The sequence below is a fragment of the Ctenopharyngodon idella genome, chromosome 17 (genome assembly GCF_019924925.1).
Source record: "Ctenopharyngodon idella isolate HZGC_01 chromosome 17, HZGC01, whole genome shotgun sequence".
Lineage (NCBI taxonomy): Eukaryota > Metazoa > Chordata > Actinopteri > Cypriniformes > Xenocyprididae > Ctenopharyngodon > Ctenopharyngodon idella.
In genome coordinates this window covers 19,820,340-19,847,040 of record NC_067236.1, presented here as the reverse complement: position 1 = coordinate 19,847,040, position 26,701 = coordinate 19,820,340, and the positions used below count along the sequence as shown (strand labels likewise).

The following is a 26,701-nucleotide window of genomic DNA, read 5'->3' as shown; positions in this document are numbered from 1 at the left end:
AGAAAACAGAGGCAGGCTTATTAATTTATTCATGTTATATAATTGTTTTTCAAATCAGCCTAATTCTTGAATCCTAATCCTGCTGATCTGAACTAAAGCTGCTCTGCTGTCTTCTGGCACTGTGTGCAGAATCAATCATGTTTGTGAACGTGTCCTCTCAATGCTCAGGTCAGATCTCGTCCTTCTGCGATGCTAATTCCAGTTTGCCGTCTCGGGCCTGAGAGGACGTGACATAGAGCCGCGTTTGTGTGGATTCATGTAAATCTAGTCCTTCATCAGACAAAGAGAGAGATGCATTTACCAAACTAATTACACCACTAATCAAATCCCCCTGCATGTCATCACAACGTCCTCTAATCTGATTGTCTGATCAAATTAAAGTCCGAATACATGCAGGAGGTGCACAGCCAAACCTGAGCAGATCAATGAGTTAACTGTACATCTCCCTCTTGTGGTATGAATAAAACACTACAATAACACAGCATGGGATTATATGCTTATAACTACAAGCAGAGCAACCTGAGCTTGTCTCCTGCTCATCCTTTCAGCAGAACTGCAATCACTGAAAACATGATCTAAGAAATTTTCTTTGCTTTCATGAAACAGAAGGAAGAGATAAATGATGAGGTTGTCGCTACTTCACCTAAACGTTCTGCTTTCATACCTGGTTTCAGACACGATGTTTGTTAAAGCTCCTCCCTGCAGATACTCCATGATTACCCAGAGTTCCTCCTCCACCAGAGCGCTCTTGAACATCTCCACCACGTTCCTGTGCTGGTAATCTCTCATAATCACCACCTGTGAACACAGACCGACACAGTCTGATCAATGCAACTCACTCGGAGAGCATCATAGTGAATGTACAACTTGGTCATTTAAGGGTCATTCATGCTTTTATTTTATTTTGATTTAATTTCATTTACTGTTAAACTTTCCACAATGCATACCTCAATATAAGTGGTCAACACACACACTATGTATCTATATATTAAAACTGAATAGATAACTAAATAGATCTATCTATCTATCTATCGTCACATTAAAACATGCTATGTTAAATCGTGATAGTAACAGGATAGCAACATGTTAAATCAAGCTAGCAACAAATTAGCAATGTGTTAAATCATGTTAGCAAACATGCTCACAATGTGCTAATCATGTTAGCAAAACATGCTAAATCATGCTAGCAACATGGTAACCATTCTAACAACATGCCAATCATATTAGCAACATGTTAGCAATGTGCTAAATCATGCTATCAACATGTTAATCATGTTAGCAACATGTTAAATCATGCTAACATGCAAAATCCTGCTAGCGACATGTTAGCAAAATGCTAATCATGTCAATAGGGGCTAGCTGCAGACTTAAGGGGCGAGTGGAGCTCCACTCAAGGGCGGAAATGCGTCACCTCCACTAGCGGAGCTAGCTACAGCTATGGCCACTGGGTATGCGCACATCAATATTGCGTCATTTAATTACTGTATTTGCATTATTGTAAGGGTAGGTGTTAGGTGTTAGTAAAACACAATCTGATAAGTAGTAATTTTATTAATTGTTATTTTATCTGCCAGTGTAGCTTTTCTAAGGTAAGATTATTCAAGAGGAGGTGACGTATTTCCTGTTCGAGAGTGGAGCTCCACTTGCCCATGGTCTGCAGCCAGACCCTCCTCAATCATGTTAACAACATGCTAATTCATGCTAGCAACATTCTAAATCTTGTTAACAAATGCTAATCGTGTTAACAATGTGTTAAACATGTTAGCAAAATGCCAACAACATGTTAAATCATGTTAGCATTATGCTAGCAACAAGATAAATCATGCTAGGAGCATGTTAATCATGTTAGCTATGTGTTAATCATGTTAGCAACATGTTAGCAATGTGTTAAATCATGTTAGCATCATTCTAGCAATGTGTTAATCATGTTAACAACATGCTAGCAATGTGCTAATCATGTTAACAACACGCTAGCAACATGCTAAATCATGCTACCAACATGCTAAATCAGGCTAGCAACAAATTTCCCCAAATGGTTCAGCGGAAATCCCTACCCTGCAACCAATTTCACTGGCTGAGGTTACAGTGACGGGTAGGTTTAGGGATCAGGGTTGGGTGTAGGCAATCGTTATTGTGATTGACATGGCAAATGAAATGTTTAGAATCGGCTCCAGGGCGGGATTTCCACTGAACTGGTTTAGGGGGAAAAAATGGCAAATTAGCAACGTGTTAAATCATGTTAGCATCATGCTCGCAATATGCTAATCATGTTAGCAACATGCTCACAATGTGTTAGCAACATGCTAAATCATGCTAGCAACATGCTAGCAAAATAATAACAAAATGCTAATCATGTTAGCAAAATGCTAATTCATGCTAGCAACATGCTAAATCAGTTAAAGACCTGGCTGTTATATTAGACAGCAACTTAATCATATTTCATATGTTACAAAAACAGCCTTCTTCCACCTCAGAAACATTGCTAAGCTACGAATATGTTATCTGTTTCTAATGCAGAAAAGTTAGTTCATGCATTCATGATCTCTAGATTACTGTAATGCATTACTAGGTTTATTCTTAGCTTCACCTCGTTGAAGAGCAGTTCTCTGCGCTGTTGTCTCCTGAGGTCCATCATCTTGACGGCCACCACACGTCCGCTGTGTTTCTCGCGGGCGATGCACACCACACCCGTGGATCCCTCTCCGATCTTCACGAAGTTCTCCAGATATGAGCGTGGGTCTCCTTTATCCACCACCATCTGCAGGGCAGCCTTGAACTGCTCGTGGGTGACTTTCGGGGGGTCAGGCGGTGGGCGCGGCGAGGGATGCAGCGGGGGTCTGAATGCAGGCGAGCAGGTTCCCGGAGGGCTGTTGGCCAGAGAGCCGGTGGGGGACGGCCGTGGCTGGGACGGACTGTCCTGTCTAGGGTAGAGTCCTGGGTTCGGGCAGCCCGAGTGTCTCATAAAGGGGTCTGGACCGGTGGGCCGATAACTAATGTTGGGTGAGAGTCCGATCGTGTAGCTGGAGGATGAACGGACGGTTTTGTGTGGCCTGGTGCCGCTCATGAGTGGACTGCTGGTGCCACTGTGCAAATATCCTGGCTGGTGTCTCATGGCTGCGTCGGCCTGAAGGACAAACAGAAATAAGGCAGTGATCTTCAACAGAACATCACATTTCTGCATTAACCTGCTTCTCTCATTAACATGCATTCGCACTACAAAAACTTGAGTGACTTTAATGCATCCTTGCTGAATGAAATTATTAATTTCTTTTTTTTAAATATCTTTTGAATGAAATCAGAGCAAATCAGCATATCAGAATGATTTCTGAAGGATCATGTGACACTGAAGAATGGTGTAATGATGCTGAAAATACAGTACCTTCTGAAGCTTTAGAATTACATGAAGACTTCTGAAGACTTATAATTCGTGACCAGTGTTTTGTTTTGCTCTATCATCTGCGCTTCCATGTTCATCAATACGTCATACGTTGGCTCAAAATTCACTCTTCCGCCATTATCGACTCGCATGCGGAAGCCAGTGATACTAGTTTATAAAGTTTTAAATATGGATATTTTTCTTAAAAAAACGCATCACTTCACTTCAGAAGGCCTTTATTATCCCCCTGGAGCCGTATGGATTACTTTTATGATGGATGGATGTGCTTTTTTGGGCTTCAAAATCACGTTTCACTATTGTTTAAAAATTACTACATCGCTTGCTTAAAATGAACCCAAAATATTTTGGAAACTAACATTTATTAATGTTTAATAAAAGAACATTTATTAAATTGCTTATTAATAAATGTTAACAGTTTGATTATTATTGTTTCCTCTAGTAATTATGTGTCTGATTTTTAATTTTCAAACTATTTTGGGTTCATTTTAAGTCAGCCATATGGTAATTTTTAAACAATAGTTGGGTTAAATAAAACTGCCCAGCACGTTGAGCAGACATTTAACCCAACCGCTGGGTTAAAACTTCCCAACCGCTGGGTTAAGACATCCCAATCGCTGGGTTTGTCCATTTTCAACCCAACTTGGGTTGTTTTTAACCCAGCATTTTTTAGAGTGTAGGATGGCTTGAGGGGGAGTAAATTATGGGATAATTTTAATTTTTTGGGTGAATTAACCCTTTAATGTGAAGCTGCTTTGAAACAATCTGTATATTCTGAAAATGCTGGGTTAAAAACAAGCAAAGTTGGGTTGAAAATGGACAAACCCAGTGATTGGGTTGTTTTAACCCAGTTTGCCCAACCTGCTGGGTAGTTTTATTTAACTCAACAACTGTTTAACAATTACTGTATTGCTTGCTTAAAATGAACCCAAAATATGTTGGAAATTAACATTTATTAATATGTTTAATAAATTAACATTTATTAAATTGCTTATTAATAGATGTTCACCTTTTGATTATTATTGTTGCCTCTAGTAATTATTTTGGGCTCATTTTAAGCCAGCCATATAGTCATTTTTGAACAATGCATGTTGGGCAAACATTTAACCCAACCGCTGGGTTAAAACAACCCTATTGCTGGGTTTGTCAATTTTCAACCCAACTTGGGTTGTTTTTAACCCAGCATTTTTTAGAGTGTAGGATGGCTTGAGGGTGAGTGAATTATGGGATAATTTTCATTTTTAGGGTGAATTAACCCTTTAATGTGAAGCTGCTTTGAAACAATCTGTATTGTGTAAAGCACTGTAGAAATAAAGGTGACTTGCCTTGATTTGAATTCTAAAGGGAAAATGTTTTTTCATATGTTTATTCCATGGCAGAAATACACTTCCATAAAGAGCCTGTTGGCCACAGACGTTGGACATGTGTTTACCTTCAGGTCATATGAGGAGAATGGTCTCCCTGGGCTGTTTTGCGGGTGGACCAGCAGTCTGTTGGCCGTCCTCATGTCCGGAGTGAGACTGTCTCCTTGCGGATGCTGCATGGGCATCGTGGGGCTGTAGAAACAGGTGATGGGCCTCTGGTTGTGTGCGAACACGATGGGAAACTCTCGTCTCATCATGAGCCTCTCGGTGGGGCTCCCCACATCTCCACCCAGATACATGGATCTGGGCGGCTCTGGGACGGGGATGGGGGGCGGCGGAGGGGCCGGAAGGGCCGGAGGGGGTGGAGGTCCCTCCAGAGAGCTCATGCTGACCTCATAGGTGGATTTGGCCCTGGGCAGGACGCCGTTGGGCTGGAGTGTAATGCTCTTCTTCAGGCCCATGTACGGAGTGCCGCTCTCACTGTGAATGTTTCGTGACCTGTCGCCCCAGTGCGGTTCGGCTTCATCCAGTCCTTCATACTGATAGGCGTCAGCCTCGTTCACTTCCCCCAGGCGGCCGAGCGACTGCGCTCTCTTGCGTGCCGACGGGCTGCTCTTGCGCAGGGAGTTGGAGCTGGTGACGGACAGCCGGCTCATGTCGGACAGCATGGCTGAGATGTAGTCTCCGTGGCCGATCATACTGCCTCGCACGATGGTCTGGGGAGGAGGAGAGGCGGTTTGTGATTAATGCGAACTGAAACACGGCGCTATTTAAAGAGCGTGTGGATTCACCTGGGTGCGGATGAACTCAAAATCACACTTTCCTCTAAGGAGCCTATTTCTGGCTGATTTGTGTTTGAGAAACACTGAATGACTCGTCTGAGCTTTTGCAAATAAAGACCAAAGTGAAGTAAAACCTTTTTAACAAAGAGCCTGTTTTTTTAATTTACTTTTAAGAATCAGTGAATAAAAATAAATATGTATTATAAATATACATAATATATGTATGTACAGGTGTGTTGTATACAAATGCAAGGGAATGTGAATAAGAAGTATGTATGCTTAATAAATATGCTTGACATTAACTTTTTGTTCACCAGCAGCTATGGTTTTCCACTCAGCATTTTCACTGGCCACAATTTTGACATTGATACCACGGGGAATCACTGCCATATAGATATTTTTAATATTATCTCATAACTTGTCAGCAGGTTTATTAGGCTGCTGTCACTTTAAGACCTGACACACAGATCCATTACACTGTTACACATGCGTTTTCTTTCTCAACTGTTTACATTCACTTAAAACATTACTTGACTGGCATTTTGACATTATTTTGTGTGTATTTGACCGCTTAAGCACAATAAGCAGCGAAAAAAAACTCAATTTAGTACTGAGAGGTGGCTTTATGTGCGAAAACTTTGGGTGTGAGAACAAAATCTGCAGGAATGAGGAAAATTCAAGCCCTGTAACATCAACAATATTCATTCGGAGCAAATGAAAGGAAGCAGGTTTGTGTGTCGACTCGCTGAAAGAGCAGCTGGTATCGTGTATCTATTCTGTGGAAAATGAGTACTGGAAGCATTTCAGATATTTCAGTATTGATATATATTGAAAAATCAATATTTTTGACAACACTACATTGCACTTAGTTTATTATTCCAGATGCCTTTTAAAAAGAATATTGAAAATGTATACATTATATATAAAATTCAACCCGCCAAAGTGTCTAGTAGGAGTAACTGCGTTACACGCCACTGCTGAAATACACCCGCCTGTACAATAGAGGGCGCAGCTCAAACAAACCTTTCAGCTGTGCTGCCATTCTGGATTAAAGAAGAAGAAAGTTCAACACTCAATTTAGCACATGAAACACTAATGTGATGTTTAACTAGAGTCGTTTTTGCTTATTCGTATGGTTGAATTGGATCATCAAGCTCAGCAGCAAAGACATTGGTAAGTAAAGTGAGATTAAATATATAAACACCCAGTTTCACAGACAAAGCTTAAGCTAGTCCTAGACTAAAATGCATGTTTGAGCTGTTTTAACTGAAAGTAACTTCCACTGACATGTCTTAAAATATGTCAGAGCCATTGTTTTGTTTCAAGATGCACACCAGTAATGTTTTTTACTAGGGTATGTTTATAAAAGCTACTTAATTGAAATAAAACCTAATCCTGGTTTAGCCTAAACCCTGTCTGTGAAACCGGGCCATAGTGTATTTGTATTACTTAACCTACTTAATTATTGCAGGTTTGCATAATATTCTGAGTTTGCATTTCACTGTTTTTATTCATTTTGAGGAATACTGAATCTGTTTTTGTAAATGCTCACGTTTAGTCTAGAACTGCAATAACCATTATGTTCACACATGTAATTTGCTTTACTTAATTGAAAATATTAATATTTTGTGGTAAATTTAAAGGAATGTGTTACTTTACTAGTTACTAGAAAAAGTAGGGGAGAGTGGGGTAAGATGAGCCATTTTTTACTTATGTGGTCTTCACAATAAGGGAAAATGAGGCAGAAGTACAATGAAAGTATTTAAAGTAATTTCAGGATGTTTCCTATCATTTTAAATTATCAGAATAGTTCTATGACAAAGGGCTCTAAAAATATGGCTTCTTATAAAAAAGTGTTCCTGTGGCTCAATTTGCCCCAGGTTAGGGGTAAGTTGAGCCGAGTCAGTAGGTGGGTGTAAACTGACCATCTAACTGAATCTGAATCCATGTGAAATTGTAAAGATAACCTCTTTTAAAAAATTATCTCTTTTGAAAACTAATTTAATAATCAAATATCTGTTTACAAATATTTATATTTCTTTTCTTAAAGCTGCCTTAAACAACATAAAACCAACCAAATGAAGTTGAAATTTCAATATCTTTAATTGTTCGCATTTCTGAAACAATATGTTGAACACCAAAGTTGTAACTTTCCCAAAAACAGACTAAACAGAGAATTTGAGTAAAATTAAATAAAAACTGAATTAGAATGAATAAATGTTACTGAAACTAATAAATATTTTAGTCAAAATGTTCTTGACATGGTAGTTTTTCTGCAATGTTGACCATGTTAGGCCATTAGGGACTACTGGTGGAAAGATATATATGATTAAACATCCTCTGGTTCATATCAGAGAAGGATTTGGTGGACTTATATACTGTCCCTATCAAATAAACTACAAATAAATAAATAAAAATAACCCAGCTGCATAAAATTACATTGAAATTATAGCAGTTTATACTTCAGAGATTTAACTTGCACTGTAAATTCAGTGCCTTATGGTGGGGTAAACACTGGCTCAATTTACCCCACAGCATTTGGCTCACTTTGCCCCATAGCTGCCATTTTGGGAAAAACAAGCTAGCTTACCAATTCAGGATAATATTTAGCTAAATGATTTGCATGGTTTTATACATTGTTAAATCACCAATATGATTCATAAATATTTTTAGACATGGATAAATTTGCTTTGATGTAACAGCCATTACATCGGTTATGCTAAAATGTTACTTTGACAAGCCAAAAACCGTTTTTAAAGTAATCTGGCGCCTTCCACTCCTCCAATGTGCTTCTCCTTTTCACAGTCTGGCAGAAATAATGGGTAGTTCCAAAATATATGGTCACATGGCAATAAAAGGGTACGGTTGCCAAGATACAGGGGGTGGGTCAACTTACCCACTGGCTCATCTTACCCCACTCTCCCCTAATCTAATTAAGTAACTTGTAATGCGTTACCACCAACACTGGTTTTGTTGCTGTTTTATTTCCATTATAATAAAAAAAAGAAAGTGAGCTGCAAAAATGGCATTTCTGCTAAATGGATGGATGGACAGATTTATTTTCTTGCAAATAAAGACCAAAGCAAAGGAAAAACCTTTCAAACAAATAGGCTGTGACAAATGTGAAGAGCAAAAATGTGAAAGGTAAAAATACAAATGAGTCCATCCTCTTTGCAGAAATGCCATTTTTGCAGCTCACTTTCTTATTATAAGGAAGAAACATTAATAACAAAACAAAAACAGGCACTGCTTCCTAAGAATAACCCAATAAATTATATCAAATACAAGTTCAAACTGAGGACACCGCACACTTTGCTTATACTTTTCAGAAAAGACTTGACATTCATGTGTCTGTATTATATTTGCAGCATTTACTGACAGCTGTCATGTGCTTTATTCACAGAGGTTTTGACGGAAGTGACACGAGCTCAGGGCAGATATTCACCAGCAGACAGAGAGAGAAAATAAGACGGAGAAGAGAAGGGACAACTGATGTCTAACAACGTCCGCAAATGAAGGTGCACAGCACATTTTTAAGACTTAATATCCTAAGTCACTTTGCTTTTCAAGTAAGTTTGAAAATCATTCATTCAAAATGCATTTGATTTCCCCATCAAACACTCTGACATCACATTCATGAAGTAATTCAGAGCAAGCATATGTTCACGCATAGAAGAACAGAGATCTTTAGATGGCTCTTTTGCTTGGAGTTGCAGTTTTTACGCCTGAGCTTGGCAGTGGTGGCGGCCCGCATGCATCATTATTAATTGCCAGCGTGAGGTAATAAATCTTTTCTCCCTCCAAGGATTCGGCGCTCTGAATCGGTGTTCACAGCAGGGCTGTTAGTTGAGGCCTGTGATAGATAAGAAGCCAGTGTGACAGAGGAAAAAAAACATGTGTTTCTGAGCGCCGTTAGCTTCCCTCGAGGGGAAACGCACCGCCGCAAAGCCTGGAAAGTAAGTCTCTGAAATAAGATTAAGACCTGAATTCTCTACTTAAATTCAAGCCCTGTCCCAAGTGAGGCAAAAGCCAAAATGGGAACCAACGATAATGCTTTGCTGACAGATTAAGGAGGGTGTTGAGATTAAAGGTGCTGGCAAAATCATTATGAGTCAAGAGTCAGCATGCTATACACTGAAAACAAAAAAGCAACTACATATTTTCCAGTTTATGTGCTTAAAACCCCATGTTAGACCAACAGAATCCTCCAAATGTTAGTCTCCGAGTTTTAAATTGAACAATATTGCTGAGATGTTAAGGGTTTGTGAGTTCCCAGCATGCATTGCAGCATGAATAAATTATGCAGTTTCTGTTATAGGATTATTGTTTCGCTGTTTGCTGACTTTTGGTTGCATTTTTGTAGTTGTTTTGTCGTTATTGTTAGTTATTTGTTGTGTTGTGATATTAAGAGCTCATCTTTTTACTTTTGTTGATTGTCACCGTTCTTGAGGTTTGTATGTCGACTATTGCGGTCTATGTACAATCTTCGAATATTACATCCCAGATATCTTTGCTGTGTAAAATAAGTGAATGTGTCTTTAGAAACTAGTGATGTGAGAAACGAAGCTTATTGAACCAATTGCTTTACTAAATGATTCAATGAAACGCCACATGCTAGTGACGCCTGCTGGTCAGAACAGTGTAAATACAGCAAAAATAATAGCTTTATATAATAATAATAATTTTTATTTATAAAGCACCTTTCCCAAGCTCAAGGTCACATAAACACAGGCATAAAAACACCTTTTACCGACTTGTATCTATTAAATCTATTAAATGCAATTAACAAATCATCTAATACCATTAAATATGAAGTGTCTCACAGAGATCATCGCCCCCTAGCGGCGAACCACTGCAATTTCAAAACCATTACCACATAACAGAGCCTTGTTTACTGAAATCACGTGACTTCGAATCAAAACAAATGATTCACAACGGTTTTGAAGCTTCACGAAACTTAAAGCTTCAAAATCAAAAAACTAACATGGACTGAATGTCCTATAAAATATGGTTACCAAATGATAGATCATAATGTATTGTGATACTAATTGAAAATTTGCTGAATAATCCAGTTGCCTTGATGAATTTATTGGCTGAATGAGACATTTTGCATTTAGTGAATTAACCAATTCAAAGTGACGGACCATTTTTAAAACAGTAGTTGAAATAACCTAAAAATTTGAGTGTTTAACTTTTAAGTTTTCTCAACAATTCCTTTTTTTACAGTGTAGAAATGAAGCTTCTGCATTAATATATGTCTAGTTCAGTCATGAAACTCTAGAGGGCGCAGACTGATAAGTCCTACATGCAATCTGTAAACAATCACATGGCACAAGCTGACTGGCCTCTGCTTATCCAGCAGCCAATGAGATTGCTTGCTCAACATTTAAATAGTCTGGTTCATTGTTTGCTGTAAGCTGGTGCTGCAGCAGTTCCTCTGAACCCCTCCACCTCCCCAGCTCCACCTGCCTAGATCTGCTACGGGACTGATGTATGTCTATTTATGCAGCATTGCCATTTTCAATAATTATAATTATTATACACATCTATCGGCTCATGCTCATAATGTTTTCTTATGCAGTTGCTGAGGTGGTATGGATGGTTTTCCAATCAAATGAAAGTGAACTGAAGTGGTCTATCGTGGCATTGTGGGATATTTCTTAATATACGAGATGTAATTCTGACCTTCTTTGGTTTGAGCTCCACCGGTGTTATCCTGGAAGGGTCCACCATTGGTTTGGGTCTCCGGAGGTTTTCGATTAAACTCTGCCATTGTGTCGGAAGGCCGACGAAGACCCCTCGCTTGGCATCAAAAGACGTATGAACACGATGCTCGAAGTTCTTCGGTGCTGAAATCTCTGGCCTCTTCTTCTTCTTTTTGCGAAACATTGTCAGATACTACAGCAGAGACCTTTCAAACACATGAAGAAATATGAAGAAAAATAATTAGGTGACACTAGAGCTGCATGATTCTGGAGAAACTGAGAATCACGATTTTCTTGCCAAGACTCTAAATGGAGAACGAAACAAAATAACGAAATTAACTAGAAGTTCTGACACAATGTTTTTTTGCTGCAATCTATTTAAATAAGTGAATGATTCAATGACTCACTTATAAAGACTTCACTTGTTTCATTACTGGATGAATCAGTGTTTTTTAGTGAATCTCTTGAGTGAATGATTCAATGACTCACTTATAAAGACTTCACTTGTTTCATTACTGGATGAATCAGTGTTTTTTAGTGAATCTCTTGAGTGAATGATTCAATGACTCACTCATAAAGACTTCACTTGTTTCATTACTGGATGAATCAGTGTTTTTTAGTGAATCTCTTGAGTGAATGATTCAATGACTCACTTATAAAGACTTCACTTGTTTCATTACTGGATGAATCAGTGTTTTTTAGTGAATCTCTTGAGTGAATGATTCAATGACTCACTCATAAAGACTTCACTTGTTTCATTACTGGATGAATCAGTGTTTTTTAGTGAATCTCTTGAGTGAATGATTCAATGACTCACTTATAAAGACTTCACTTATTCACTCATTACTGGATGAATCAGCGTTTTTGAATGAATTTCTTGAATAAATGAATCAGTGATAAATACACTTTTTTAACAGTCTCTTGTTCGCCACCTACTGATGTAACAATGTAAGTGATACAATCTTTATTTAAAGAGCCAAGTTACTTTCAAAAGTTGATTTATAATTATAATACATTATAATACTTCTATTCATTGTAACACAGAAAATATAATTCATTAAATCATCACAAACAACAAATTTCAAATGTAACAAGGAATCTGCAAATATACTTATTTATGACCATATATAATGCAGTTCAATGTACATTATGAATACCTTAAACTGTTACCAAAAATTGTTTACAAATTGATATAATAAAATGAATACAGATACAGATCACCATATTACTTTATAATTTGCTGTAATTTTGGATCCAGACTCTAGAAAACAACACTATTGCATACTTTATATGCATACATGTCCCTGAAAGATCACTATATTCATGTACGTTTAGTTCAAAGAATACAATACTACTACCATGGATCAAAACCTGTTGAAAGTGAAATGTATTGCGTTATTTTTCAATTAAAATGAGCAACACTATACTACAGAATACACATTTCTATTTTTGTTCCTTTTGTTGCATAGTTGCACTAAATCTGGCTAAAATGTGTTGCATTGCCTCAAAGCAAAAGAAATATCAAGTCATCTTTGTTCTTAAAATAGAAAGCCCAACACAGACATATCTACTGATTCACTGTCAGCATTTTTAATCAGCAAAGAGAACATTGTCTGTGACACGCACATATTCTTTTGTCTGCTCCTCCTGTTCATCGAAGGCTATTTTGTGCTTGAGAGCACCGCTATCGGCAGCCGTTTGGATGTGTGTGTGTGTGTGTGTGTGTGCTCGCATATGAAATGAAGTATATCTGCTCAATTAGGGCTTACTCATTCTGCCTGCCCTTTAAATGACAGACAGGGAACGCTGAAGGCCTCCGGCCCGTGCCTTTGGGTTCAAAGTGCATTAACTTGATAAAAGACCAGAAAGCAGCTGACCTCCCATCAGACTGAAGGACTGCGCTGAATAACTCTCTCTCTCTCTCTCTCTCTCTCTGATGTTCAGGGAAACATCCATTCATGCCATTGTCTTCTTGCTGCTGAGCTTTTGGAAAGGCAAGGACGGTGACTGACCTTGTATATTTTATGTCGTTTTTAGTTTCTAGTTTAGTTCAGGTAATGAATCTATTGGTCATTTTAAAATGATTTAATAATTCATAGCATTTAAAGGGGTCACAATCTTCTTCATTACTTTTGTTATGAACACTGTGAATTGGTAAGTATAAAACAAAGATTATTGGGGTGCGTTTTACAAGAAAATATTTCAGTCTTTCTACTTCAAAATTTCATGTTTAATCCAATGTGTAAATTGCCGTTTCTTTGTAGTTATTTGTGAAATTTACAGGTGAAAATGGGTTGTTTTAACCCAGCAGTTGGGTTCATTTTAAGCAACCAATATAGTCATTTTTAAACAATAGTTGAGTTAAATAAAACTACCCAGCAGGCTGGGCAAACATTTAACCCAATCCCTGGGTTAAAACAACCCAATCGCTATCGCTGGGTTAAAACAATCCAATCCCTGGGTTAAAACAACCCATTCGCTGAGTTAAAACAACTCAATCACTTGGTTAAAACAACTCAATTGCTGGGTTAAAACAACCCATTCTCTGGGTTAAAACAACCCATTCGCTGAGTTAAAACAACTCAATCACTTGGTTAAAACAACTCAATTGCTAGGTTAAAACAACCCATTCTCTGGGTTAAAACAACCCAATCACTATCGCTGGGTTAAAACAACCCATTCGCTATCGCTGGGTTAAAACAACCCAATCGCTGGGTTAAAACAACTCAATCACTGGGTTAAAACAATGCTATCGCTGGGTTAAAACAACCCAATCGCTATTACTGGGTTGAAACAACCCATTCACTAGGTTAAAACAACTCAACTGCTGGGTTAAACAACCTAATCGCTATCGCTGGGTTAAAACAACCCAATCGCTGGGTTAAAACAACTCAATCGCTGGGTTAAAACAACCCAATCGCTGGGTTAAAACAACGCAATTGCTGGGTTAAAACAACCCAATCGCTATCGCTGAGTTAAAACAACCCAATTTCTGGGTTAAAACAACCCAATCGCTATCGCTGGGTTGAAACAACCCAATCACTAGGTTAAAACAACCCAATTGCTGGGTTAAAACAACCCAATCGCTATCGCTGGGTTAAAACAACCCAATCGCTGGGTTAAAACAACTCAATCGCTGGGTTAAAACAACTCAATCACTGGATTAAAACAACCTAATCGCTATCGCTGGGTTAAAACAACCCAATTGCTGGGTTAAAACAACCCAATCGCTATCGCTGGGTTAAAACAACCTTTTCGCTGGGTTAAAACAACCCAATTGCTGGGTTAAAACAACCCATTCACTGGGTTAAAACAACCCAATCGTTATCGCCGGGTTAAAACAACACATTTGCTGAGTTAAAACAGCTCAATCACTGGGTTAAATCAACCTTTTCACTGGGTTAAAACAACCCAATGGGTTTATCCATTTTCAACCCAACTTGGGTTATTTTTAACCCAGCATTTTTTAGAGTGTAACATTTAAAAAATCTTAGACGAAGGTTCAACACTTCAGAAAAAACATTCCATGAACAATGTATAAATAACGTTTTTGTGCAGACTTTTTGAGAAGATTATTAAAGACCAGACAACTTTGAACGAACGTTCTATTAACGTTGCCAGAACGTTAGCTAAAGTTCTGAGAACATTCCCTGTTAGTTGGGTATATCTCAAAAATTGATTCCTTGTAGATATACTATCTTCAAAGATTGCTTTGAAGAACAGCAAAAGTCTTAATCTTTTCTCCTGAAAAAGAGAAGAGCATGTTTTTCTAGGAGCCTGTAAGATGATTGAGCAAGAACAGAAACACAGCCTGGAGGAGATCGACCTGACACGCCTGGGAAGAAACAAGATGGTTTGTGTGAAAATCGACAAAACCACTACCCACCTCGGATTCTCTTTGACTTGACTCGAGCCCTCAACATGCAACAGCATTCAAACCCATTTTACTTCTGTAATATGACACGTTTCGGTGAAACAGTTTATTCAATCAGACAGAAATGTAGCTACAGGGTTGATATGAGTTGATATGAAAAAATGGGTCTCATTACAAGTACGATGGTTGTCAGTTTGCTAAAACAATACCTAAATAGCTATTTGGCTGTTTAATTAGTGACATCTGACAGGGACATTATGAAGCTGATGAGTTTACATGAACATAAGGAGACCTTTCTCTCTTCAAGTGTTTCAGAAAATATCTCAACATTCATTTATCAGTCTATATTTAATCATTTGTGTATTTTTATTGCTCCCAAGAAATTTTAAGAGAAACATCTCATACAAGATTGATACTTTAGTGTTACATAACTGAGAAACTCCTGAGCAAACTCTGAGCATTGACATTTTTCCTCTGTTTCTTTATAAGCAGCAGCACTGTATGATGTAATAATTGCAATCACACTGTCTATTACAAACTGACAATAACAATAAACGCCATTTAACTAATTGTCCTTGAGAATAAATGCTTCTCTAGACAGCAAGACTATCTGTTTCTGTTTGCATGAGGGCTCGGGGCGAATATTGATCTGTGTGTGTTAACTGAATCCAGGAACTTCATCCATCAGTCGGATCCTTAAAACAAAGATAGCGGTGTTGAACATGTAACGTTTGTGTTTAATAGAACAGAACTGATGTAATTGAGCACATTTCACATCAGCATCAGCGCACTCAATATTACTCTTCATATGTTTCGTCAGTCTGTGTTTATGGTATAATCTAAAGCGTCTGCTTCCTACTGCCAGGTGAAAACAGCCTTTTATATGGGAGTCTGTGGTCGCTAAATGGATTGTTGTTTTGTTTTCACAGCCATTGGTTTTTTTTAAGGACTTCATGGTCACGTAATCCAAAACCAAAGCTATCGCTTTTAAAACCTCAGCCAGACTAACATTCCAGTTAACAAAAATACATTCTAAGAACGTTTAGCTAATTAAGTGCATTTATTGGTTATGCAATTGTTAAGGGAACATTCTGCAAACATTATGGATTTGTTACTTTTGAATTTTTCATAAACAAGTAGTATGTTAAACTAAAGGTCCCGATATACTTAAAGCAAATTCGAAGAACGAATTGGTGTGACGTCATTTCAAACAAAATAAGGTTTAAATGAATTTCGTTCACTTTGGGAGTTCAAAACAGCTTGCCAAAGCAAACTCTCCTGAATAGTTCGTTCTGGCTGGCAAACACCTTCGAACTACGAACTCGAATTACGTAATAGGTGGGTGTGGCTCTGAGGCTCCGCCTTTTTTACGTGGAAACTTCTCCGGTTCAGTCTTGAGGTCAGATGTCCGCGAGTAAAAACATAAACACACTAGAGAACAGCTTTGTAGTAGAAAATGAAGTTGTAAATCTAATTGAAAGGTATACTGACACTGTTTTTTTCTTGTTTAATATTGTAAAGCTGCTTGCTTTTAAAGGGGACCTGTTATGCACCTTTTTACAAGATGTAAAATAAGTTCTCTGGTGTCCCCAGAATGTGTCTGTAAAGTTTCAGCTCAAAATACCCCACAGATAATTTTTTATAGCATGTTAAAATTGCCACTTTTTGGGTGTGAGCAAAAACGGCAACAACAAAACAGGACAATCTCACGCACTGAAAATGTCAGAAACTGTCAATAACGGTGTTCGGCCTTATATGTTCGACACTGATGGAGAGACTTAAGAAGAAGTGACAACATGTAGAATGCAACAGGACGTTTCTGAATGGTTACTTGATGAATTTATGTAGTTGATGTGGAGTTAACTATCTTCAAGTCATCGATTAGCATGTTCCGTCGTGATAATCTATAACTCGCTGTACAGATGCTCGTGTGGGAACATTTGGGTGAAAAGACAGCTTGAGCAGACCCTCGTTTGTGAAGCAGTCCAGCACAAAATGATTGGCACAAACGTATAAGACTTTACCGATTTTCTTCAGGACATTTCCTTCGAAAATGAAATAAGAGTCTATGGAGACTCTTATGTGCATTTGGTACATCCCAAAACACAACATTTGTAATGCCTCTTTGGCGCAGACATCTATTTGAATATTTTATCCCAAAGCGAAGAATGAAAATGAACTTTGCATGAGTATATCAGAGCCTTAAAATGTTTTAGAAAAAAAATGGTTGTAAAATTGCATTTTTGTGCTGTTTTGGGTACATTATTAAAGACCAGATAACTTTGAATGAACATTCTGTTAAGGTTACAGTTTGGTCATAACTTTGAGAGAACCTTGCCAGAACGTTTCCTGTTAGCTGAGATGCATGAGAAATCAGATTAGGATTTCCAAACATAAGAGTTTAATTCAGCTTCACTTGTAGTGTTTCAAAACTTTCTCGATGACACACTCAACTCCACCAAGATGTAATCAGATTTTGCATGTCCTTTGGTATTAATCGGATATCATTATTGAAAGCTGTTGTCAACCTTACTTCATCCATTAATCTCAGGAAAAGCACAATGTTTATCTATCTTAATATTGTTCAGCACTTTATCCCATGTGGCTCATAATCCATTTAAATACTGCAGCTAAAGCAGCAATATCAGCTTTCAAAAAGACTAATCCGTTTTCACTGTCACAGCATTTAATCCAGATTTGATATGATGACAGCATTTGAAATGGAGCAGTGGCCGGACTGAGTGACCCAAGCAGTTTCAACTGGGGAAAAATAATGTTGCAATCAGTCCAAATCGCTGTATGTTGAGAACAGAATAGCGCATATTATCTGTCTTTTGTATTAGAAAATGTAGAAGGATTATTTTAGATTGTTTGGCTTCATTGTGTACTCTTTATTGCATTTATTTAATAAGACTTGGAAAAAGTCAAATTCTTCTTAAAGGTAGATTTTATTTTTCAGGTTCTTATTCGTGCCTGGGAAGCATTTCACATTTCTGTGCATGTTCTCAAGAGCATAAAATCCTCTGTGTGTCCCACAAGTCTCCGTCTGAGGCCCGTTTGTGTTGCCCTCAGGTAATATAATCCATTATCATTGAGATAACACTCATAGTTATGCTGATGTTCAGCTTTCTGTGAAGACAGACTGATGCATTGAACCACAGGGGCTTTTTGTATGCCATGTAAAACAATTTACATGTTTTTTTTAAGATTAAGTGCATGTAAATCTTAAATTGAATCTGAGAAGGCGTTAATGCATAGCAAAACATATATGTGAGTGTATGCGTAAGGATGCAAAAATGATACTGTGCTCATGATGTTGCTCATGGATTTGAGTGTTTTATTAATTTATGTCAACATTAGTGTTACACACACAGTCTGGGACTCTTAACAGAACACACGCCTCTTCACCGATCCAATTTTGGCGCTCGGCATTTATGCAATAATTGTGTCAGGTTTTTCACTGTGGTGGTGAGACACGAGCTAATCCTCTTTTTGTGTTTGTCAATAGAGGAAAATCATCACAGGTCGCATGTTTGAGATGATGAAAGTCTCTGCTTGTGTTTGTGGCTGCAGTGCAGTACGCTGAATCCTGCATTAGATTCATTATAGTTCGTGTACAGCGTCCTCTCTGTGGCTCAAACAGTAGAACAAGGTCATGGGAACGCATATAATATACAGCTAGAATGTAATGAAAATCACTTTTGAATAAAGTATCTGCCATATGCATGAATGTAAATCCTCTCACAGATGCTTTAAAATCAAACACATAAATAAATAATATGTACTGAGTCTGTTATGGTCATTTTTGTTCCTCCTATTTAATTTTGATTGAACATACAGAATTTAAAATAATAGTTCTAAAAGCTACAGAATATAACCTAAAAATGCATGAACATGCTCTGCATATCTGTTAAACATCTCACTTGTTATCTCATAATAACGTACTGGAAAAGTAAGCAGCATTATAAATTTAAAGGTGCAGTAAGCAATTTCTGAGAAACACTAGTGAAAGTGCATTGGACGGAGCACCATAACACACTTGTAGCCAATCAGCAGCAGGGGTGTGTCCTTTTTATGATGGGGGAGGAGAGAGAGTGAGCCAATCAGCAGTAGGGGGCGTGGCTCACTCTCTCTCCTCCACCATCGTGAGTGTAATCAGTAGTAGGGGGCATGTCCACTCATGATGAGGGAGGAGAGAAAATGAGCCAATCAGCAGTAGGGGGTGTGTACACTCATTATGGGGGAGGAGAGAGAGTGAGCCAATCAGCAGTAGGGGGGTGTCGACTCATGATGGGGGAGGAGAGAGAGTGAGCCAATCAGCAGTAGGGGGCGTGTCCACTCATGATGGGGGAGGAGAGAGAGAGAGCAAGAGGGAGATTTGAAGAAAGACTGTAGAAAGAGTGATGGCTGAGAGACATTGCAAAAGAGAAAAGCTCTGAGGAATATCACTGGAAAAAGAAGGGTTATGATCAGGCTAGAGATTTAGGACCAGCATTAATATTAGAAAAGCTTTCCAGTACTAGAGAGACCTAAGCAGTAAGGCCTGAAAACGGACACTGAAGTTGTTTCTACTCCATACGTGAGCACTGGTTTTGCTGTTTCACAGAACCAAGATATGCCGTTGTTGTAATGTTAGTATATCTGTGGCTCCCTAATATATGCTAATAGACAGATCCACAGATAGACGCTTGCTTTCAAATGCTCCCGTGTATATCTGTGTACGCGCTCAGTGAAGAGCATCAAAGATGTCTATTTACAACATGTCTTTGAAGCGCTGATCATTGTAGCCAATCACAGACATATCTGTTGAGCATGTGAGCTCAATGGCCAGTCAGAGGTGTTTAAGAATCTGCTCAACAGTGCTCAAAATACTAGGAGGAAATGCTGGTATTGTCACCTTTTTAAAATGGTACCGAAGTCGGTACTTTTGGCAACTCTAGAAGGGAGGGGTGTGTTCGTTTTTTTTTTTTTTTTTGTTGATTTCAAATATCAACAGTGTTTCTCAGAAATTGCTCACTGCACCTTTAATACATGTTCAGTATTTTATTAATGCATTATGCAGCCACCATCTGCTCCTCATTGATGAATCTTTCTGTATTACTCATGTCAAATCACCCAAACAGCAGAAGATCTAAATTAGCAGAGAACCAAGTTTACACAGCTTTATTTTTATCATATTCTGACAGCTGACTTGCAAATAATTTGTTCTATTTTCTTTCCTATAATTGCCGCTCTCTCGATATCACAAACCTTGTAATGTGTGAGATAAGAACATTTTACATTCGAGTCAAACAACACTTCAGCAAATGCATTGTGAAATGTTCCTCTTAGAAGAGACAAAAGCCTTTTGATATTTTAGAAATTACAATTCTGGGCAATTATATATAGAACTTAAAATGTGTGCAAAGCAAACGGATATTTGTTTTTAATGATCCTACATGTTCGATTAAACCATCAAAATATGACTAAAATATTTTATATTTTTTAAATATTTTAAATATGAAGGAAGCACAAAACACTAAACTTGGGTAAGGTATTTATCTCAAAATTATTTGGCAAAAAAGGCAAACTACAGCTGCAGGTTTTATTTTACTATGCAAAAAAATGCATAGGAAAAACAAAAAGCTCACAGGAAAAAGCAAACATTGACTACAACATAATCGGTTATTAATATTTTATTGGTTCTCATTTGTTTTTGCATGTGTTCATAATTTCTTTCTATGACAGTCTGGACAAAAATAATGTCGGCACCATTTGGCATGTTTCATTGTGTTATCATCACAAATAAAACAATTGACTCCAAGCACAACTAGGCAATATGCTTACGAAATCTTTAACGCATTTTCATTAATATTTGAATAAAGGGTGAAGATGTCAATTTTCATCACTTTTGGCCACAGTTTTGAGTTCTTGAAAATGGAGAAGTCAAGTTCTTTTTTGGACCAACAACACTGAAAGTTTGGTATTGACCTGAGAAGTGGATTTTGAAGGGATTTTGTGGGCGAGGAGCGTTTGACAGCCTGAATCCCAGTGACACGGATACGGCTTTCCAGTAAGACAACTGAAGAGAGATCGTGTGAGTTTAAACAGCTGAACTAGAGAGATAGAGATGAAATAGAGATATTCTTCTGAAGAAACATGTAAGAGCATCATTTTCACAATTAGGAAAACTGACCCAATAAATTTTAGCCCTAGCAACTCATAGATCATGATTCGATTGAAATGGCTAATGTGCAATTCGCTGAAATTTACTAATAACTATAGTTATTTTCACTAATAACTATATCCTACAATATAATGTACTCGACTTGACTCATTTTATCAGACTCATTTTTTTATTTCTGAGATAACTGGATTCAGTTATGACATTTTGATTAAAAATTACAAGGTAAAAATTGAAAAAAAGATATGGATGAATCATTCACAATAAGATCTATAACATATTTTATTAAAATATGATGAATTTTCATTTCATATGCACAAAAGGACTGTGTTGTTCATGCATTAGCTGAATATTTATGTCTGCATTTTCATGCTTGTGTAGAATATGTTTCCGGGCAAATGATGGAAGTAACATTATTCTATTTCTGCATAAAGATCCATAGGGGAAAAAAGTTCATTGGGTTCTATATAGAAGCTTAGAGTTCTTGAATCGATTTTAAAGAAACCACATGCCAAAAAGCCTTTATATATAATCCATTATAAGAGTACTTTAATGCATTAATTATGCACTGTATGATCTCATGCATAACAGTTATAATACATTATAATACTGATCTATTCATTGTTACACCTTTAGAAAGTATAATCCATTAAAGAACATGATAAACAACCAATTTCAGATGTAACAAGGAATCTGCAAATAGTTTAATGCATTTACAATTATTTTTGAAAAGATATAATGCATTATAACATACATTATGAATACCTTTATAATGCATTATACATGAAGGCTTTAAAGTAGTGTTACTGAAAAATGTCTAAAATGCATAATACTTTAATGAATTAATAAAAATGAATTAATTAAAACTGAATCCATGAGAACCTCTAAAAGTTCTATATAGGAACACTTTAAGGTTCTAATTAGAACCTTTTCTTCTAAGAGTGCAAAAGCTTCTGCTTGTTCCAAATCCCAAACCAGGATATATTGTTGTGGCTGTTTGCCATGTTCAGCCTTTCATGAGAATCTGTTTATTTTCTCTTCTTTCTGCCACCTCATTCTCCAGGGAATGTTTGGATTCTGTCCCGAGCAGAATCCAATCCCCTGTTCCCCGTTCATATTTTAGGCCGTTTGTCAGTCCCATCACAGTGACGGCAGTGAAGTGAAGTGTGAAGCAGGACTTCAGATGTGATACGACCAGCTCTAAACGCCTGAGCCGCGTGTCGTCTGTCCTCATCCACAACTAAAGCACTCATCTGTCAGTCTGACCGCTGAAGAGGGAAGGAGTTTAAACGTCTCAAATACTATCGTCACTTCTCTAGTGCTCAGGAATGAGGCTGTAATTATTTTAGAAATAATTACAAAGAGACATTGAAATTTTGAAGTAGAAAGACTGTAATATTTTCTTGGAAAAACATACTCAAATAAGCCTCAAAAAAATTGGTCGGCTGGAGCAGTGTGCTGTGATTGGTGTTTGGGAAATCTCCCGCTCCTTACCATAACCGCCAGTTTCAACACACTACTAACTAACTCAACCAGGCCCCGCCCCTTTATTCTGCATATGAATTATTTAAATGAGGAATATTGTGAAGAAAATTCAAGACTACAACGGAGGCGTTTCAGGGAGTTCAGAAACACTGATATAGAGAAGAACTCCTGTTGGAGGGACTTTGGAAACCTTTTACACGCTCAAACAGCAACATTACACACTAAAGACAGATGCAGATGTAAAAAATCAGAATAGTTCCTCTTTAATTACCTCTAATATTCTCATCCCAGAGAGAAATATCTAATAACACTGGCAGTCCCTTAGCATTGGGCTGTTTCTGGCGTCTGTGTAGCTCACTGTCTAATAAGATCAGTTCACATGATCACTCGAGTACGAAGGAGAATAAACACAGTCTGACAGCAGCAAACGGCCCAGTTCTGAGCAGCAGCCGCCCGTGAGGACCTTCACTTCAAAACATGTGGCACGAGAAGCACTCAAACCCTCCAATATCTCACCTCAACGAGGTCAAGGCACAGATCTTCACTTGCACTGATTTTTGGCAATCTAGATCAAATGTCATATTTATATGAACCCTAAACACTGCAGTCTGATGAAAGAAGTATGCAATTTGAAATCTGATATTTTTGTTCTGTTCAAGCACATCATTTTTTTGAGCCATTCACCACAAGAAGACACCATTTCGGAGCTGAAGTCACAGACAGCAAACAAGATAAATATAATATGACCATAACACACTTCAAACAGCCTCTAAAAAGAATCTGTCATTGGTGAAACATCTACTAGAATATGACGAAATATTTGCAATTTATATGTTGCTTGCATCAAATGTAATTTTGTCAGAATACATGGTTACTTTTTCTGCTTTTGCCTCAGTAGATAATTGTTAGTTACAACATAGCAGATGCAAACTAACCCTGCTAACCAGCCAAAGCTACAGGAGTCAGCCATATTTGTGTTTGCTTTTCTAACATATCTAACCTAGAAAGTAAGATTTCTTATGTTGCTAATTTAACAAACAAGACAAGAATTAGAAGTGTTGCAAAATTCATTCTTGTAAAGCCTCAGGCTCTTTCTCTCCAAAACACATTGGTGGGAAAGAGTTGCATTGCACCACACAGATACACACTGATCGTGTTTTTAATATAGTATGCATTTCAAGAATATGAAGATTTACAATTTTAGCTGTGACGATCATTGAGATGATTCCACGAGATCTGCAGAATTATGCATATGAGTTCACATTTTAGATTCTGTCAGCATATTATTGTACATTTAAATGCCTGAAAATGCATATGCACATTTTACATATGCATACCTACGAATACAAATGAGATCACCCTAGTATTTTTGAAACTCAAGTCAAATTTATACAAAGTTCTGTCATGAAACTCTAGATGGCACAGGCTGAAACGTCCTAACTCAATCTGCTTGCAATCACATCATTCTCTATAGGGCACAGCTGATTGGTTCCTGCTGTATCAACAGCCAATGAGCTCGCTGCTCAACCTTCAAATACTTAGTCAGCATTTGCTGTAGCAGTTGCAGCACGCTTTCTCCACCTTCCCCAGCTCCACGTATAGATCTGCTACAGGTAATTCATGTGTGCTGTTGTGTACAGCAGCAGCATGTCTTGCTCACAGCAGCATCTTGTGTATGTATTGGCAGTAGCAGCAATAACAGCAGCAGTAATAACAGCAGCATTAACAGCAGCAGCAATAATAGCAGCAGCAGAAATAGCAGCAGCAGCTGTAATAACAGCAGCAGAAATAGCAGCAGCAGCGGTAATAGCAGCAGCAGAAATAGCAGCAGCAGCTGTAATAGCAGCAGCAGAAATAGCAGCAGCAGAAATAGCAGCAGCTGTAATAACAGCAGCAGCAGTAATAACAGCAGCAATAATGGCAGCAGCAGCGGCAATAACAACAGCAGTGGCGACAATAGCAGCAGCAGCAGTGGCAATAGCAGCAGCAGCAGTGGCAATAGCAGCAGTGGCGGCAATAGCAGCAGCAGCAGCAATAGCAGCAGCGGCAATAACAGCAGCAGCTGTAATAACAGCGGCGGCGGCAATAACAGCAGCAGCGGTAATAGCAGCAGCATCAATAATAACAGCAGCAGCAGTGGCAATAATAGCAGCAGCAGCAGTAATAGCAGCGGCAATAACAGCAGCAGCAGAGTAGCAGATCTATTCCACCAAGACCAAACGTATCAACATTGTCATATCCATTACCATGCCAAACACTTAGAGTTGTCATGACAGAAATTTGTTTAGCGCTTTTCACAATACACGTCGTTTCAAAGCAGCTTTACAGACAATCATGATAACGATTAATATCTTCATATGTTCATGCCTTATAGTTGCATTTTGCAGATTAGAGCTGGGGGATAATATAGTTTACGATACAACCAATTAAGCAGTCGAGATTTGGTATACTGCTTTTACTGTATGTATGCAGATGAAGTTGGATAGGCTATACATATATCCAACTTTATATTAATACAGCTAGCCAACATTTTGTGATGATACAAGCAATCAGATGAGATTTGCTGTTTAGTAGTTATATATCGCCTTACACAAGTTGGACATGTATATCCAACTTTATATGAAGAATGGTGATATTGTAGGTTCATTTTGCGATGAAATACACATTTCAAGCAGTTGAAATTTACTATATAGTATAAATCACTTCACATGAGTGTACTGTAGGTATGTGGATAAAGTATATTATATAGCCAACTTTATATAGAGAGAGCTGTGTGATGACATAATCACACTGCCTGCTATATTGTGAAAGTGAATGTGAGAGTATTCATATTCAAAGATTTAAAATGACAGAGTAAGATCAGTAGCAATCGAAAAGAGATGTCATTATTGGTCCATGTGAGGTTTTCATTCTGATCAAGCTATCCTCAAATTGCCCTTTGGAGAACATCTAGGCATGCTTTTGAAGGTGCCTCAAATGTCCTATTATTAAACTTTAATATATCAAACCCTCATTATAACGGTCAACTGCTCAGATTTTGTACGTTCCTTCCATTTTTGAAAGGTTTGCCTTGTGGTTGCCCATCTTTGCATGCAAATGTAGCGCGCGCGCGAGAGAGAGAGAGGAGGAGGTGGGGTTGGTGAGGGTGAGGGAAGGTAAAAGCATTTCCACATCAACGCAGTCCTTCAGAGCTTCACCTTCTCTTGAGCCTTTTCATTGTCGTCTAGGCTTTTGTGCTTTTGCTTTCTCCCATCACCCGCTCTCTGTCTGTCGTTATCCAGCGATGCAGCAGCACAAAGCGGCGCTCAGCATCATCACAGTGCATGAACACAGCTTGCGTATAGATGTCAAAACACAGGTTTTCTTACCTTGCCGTTGTGCGGTGATGAATTTAGCAGCCTCTCCAGCTGGGAAGAGGCTTTGTGGGGCTGTGTGAACGCACGCACGCGCGCGCGCGCTCTCAGTCAGCCTCCCACTGCAGGCTGCCGTTCGCCTGAGAGAGCCCGATGCATTTCTGCCTCCAGCTGCACGCGTGCACGGCCATCTCAGAGAGATGATGTTTGAAGCCGCGCATCTGATCTCCCAGCAGCCCCTGCTACCGGTGCCGTGATGGTGCCATGGTGAAAACAAGGTACAATCCACATCTAGAGGATGCAAAAACAGCCTGGCCTGCCTCCTCTTCCCTCTCTCTCTCTCTCTCTGTCTGTCGCTCGCTTCTGTGGGTTGTCTTTGCAGTGTGTGTGTGTGTGTGTGTGTGGCAGCATCACCTAGGAGACAGTTCACGCCCCCTTTGTCGCCTTGGTGAAGCGTTTCCACGTGAGCGGGTGATTTGAGATGGCAGGTAGTGTCGCGCGCTGATAAACCGGTCAGCTCATGAATAATTCATGAGGTAATGAGGGTCATGTCATGCTACGAAATAACAGCAGTCAGATGA

At 38.4% G+C, this 26,701-nt stretch overlaps 1 protein-coding gene and 1 long non-coding RNA gene across 2 annotated transcripts in view; one reads left to right on the top strand and one right to left on the bottom strand.

Moving 5' to 3' along the window:
* Nucleotides 1-26,556, bottom strand: part of LOC127498964 (serine/threonine-protein kinase PAK 6) — a 32,100-nt gene extending 5,544 nt beyond the window's left edge. The window contains exons 1-5 of the mRNA XM_051868986.1: nucleotides 26,136-26,556; nucleotides 11,226-11,451; nucleotides 4,827-5,474; nucleotides 2,588-3,124; nucleotides 665-798 (exon numbers count right to left, since the gene is read on the bottom strand). Coding sequence (XP_051724946.1) covers nucleotides 665-798; nucleotides 2,588-3,124; nucleotides 4,827-5,474; nucleotides 11,226-11,429 — 1,523 coding nt within the window. The 5' untranslated portion in view covers nucleotides 11,430-11,451; nucleotides 26,136-26,556. The remainder of the gene's footprint in view (nucleotides 1-664; nucleotides 799-2,587; nucleotides 3,125-4,826; nucleotides 5,475-11,225; nucleotides 11,452-26,135) is intronic.
* On the top strand, nucleotides 6,595-11,260 carry LOC127498966 (uncharacterized). Its single transcript, XR_007926011.1, has 3 exons — nucleotides 6,595-6,713; nucleotides 8,944-9,058; nucleotides 11,122-11,260. It is a non-coding gene; the product is annotated as an uncharacterized LOC127498966 (long non-coding RNA).
* Nucleotides 26,557-26,701: the final 145 nt, after the last annotated feature.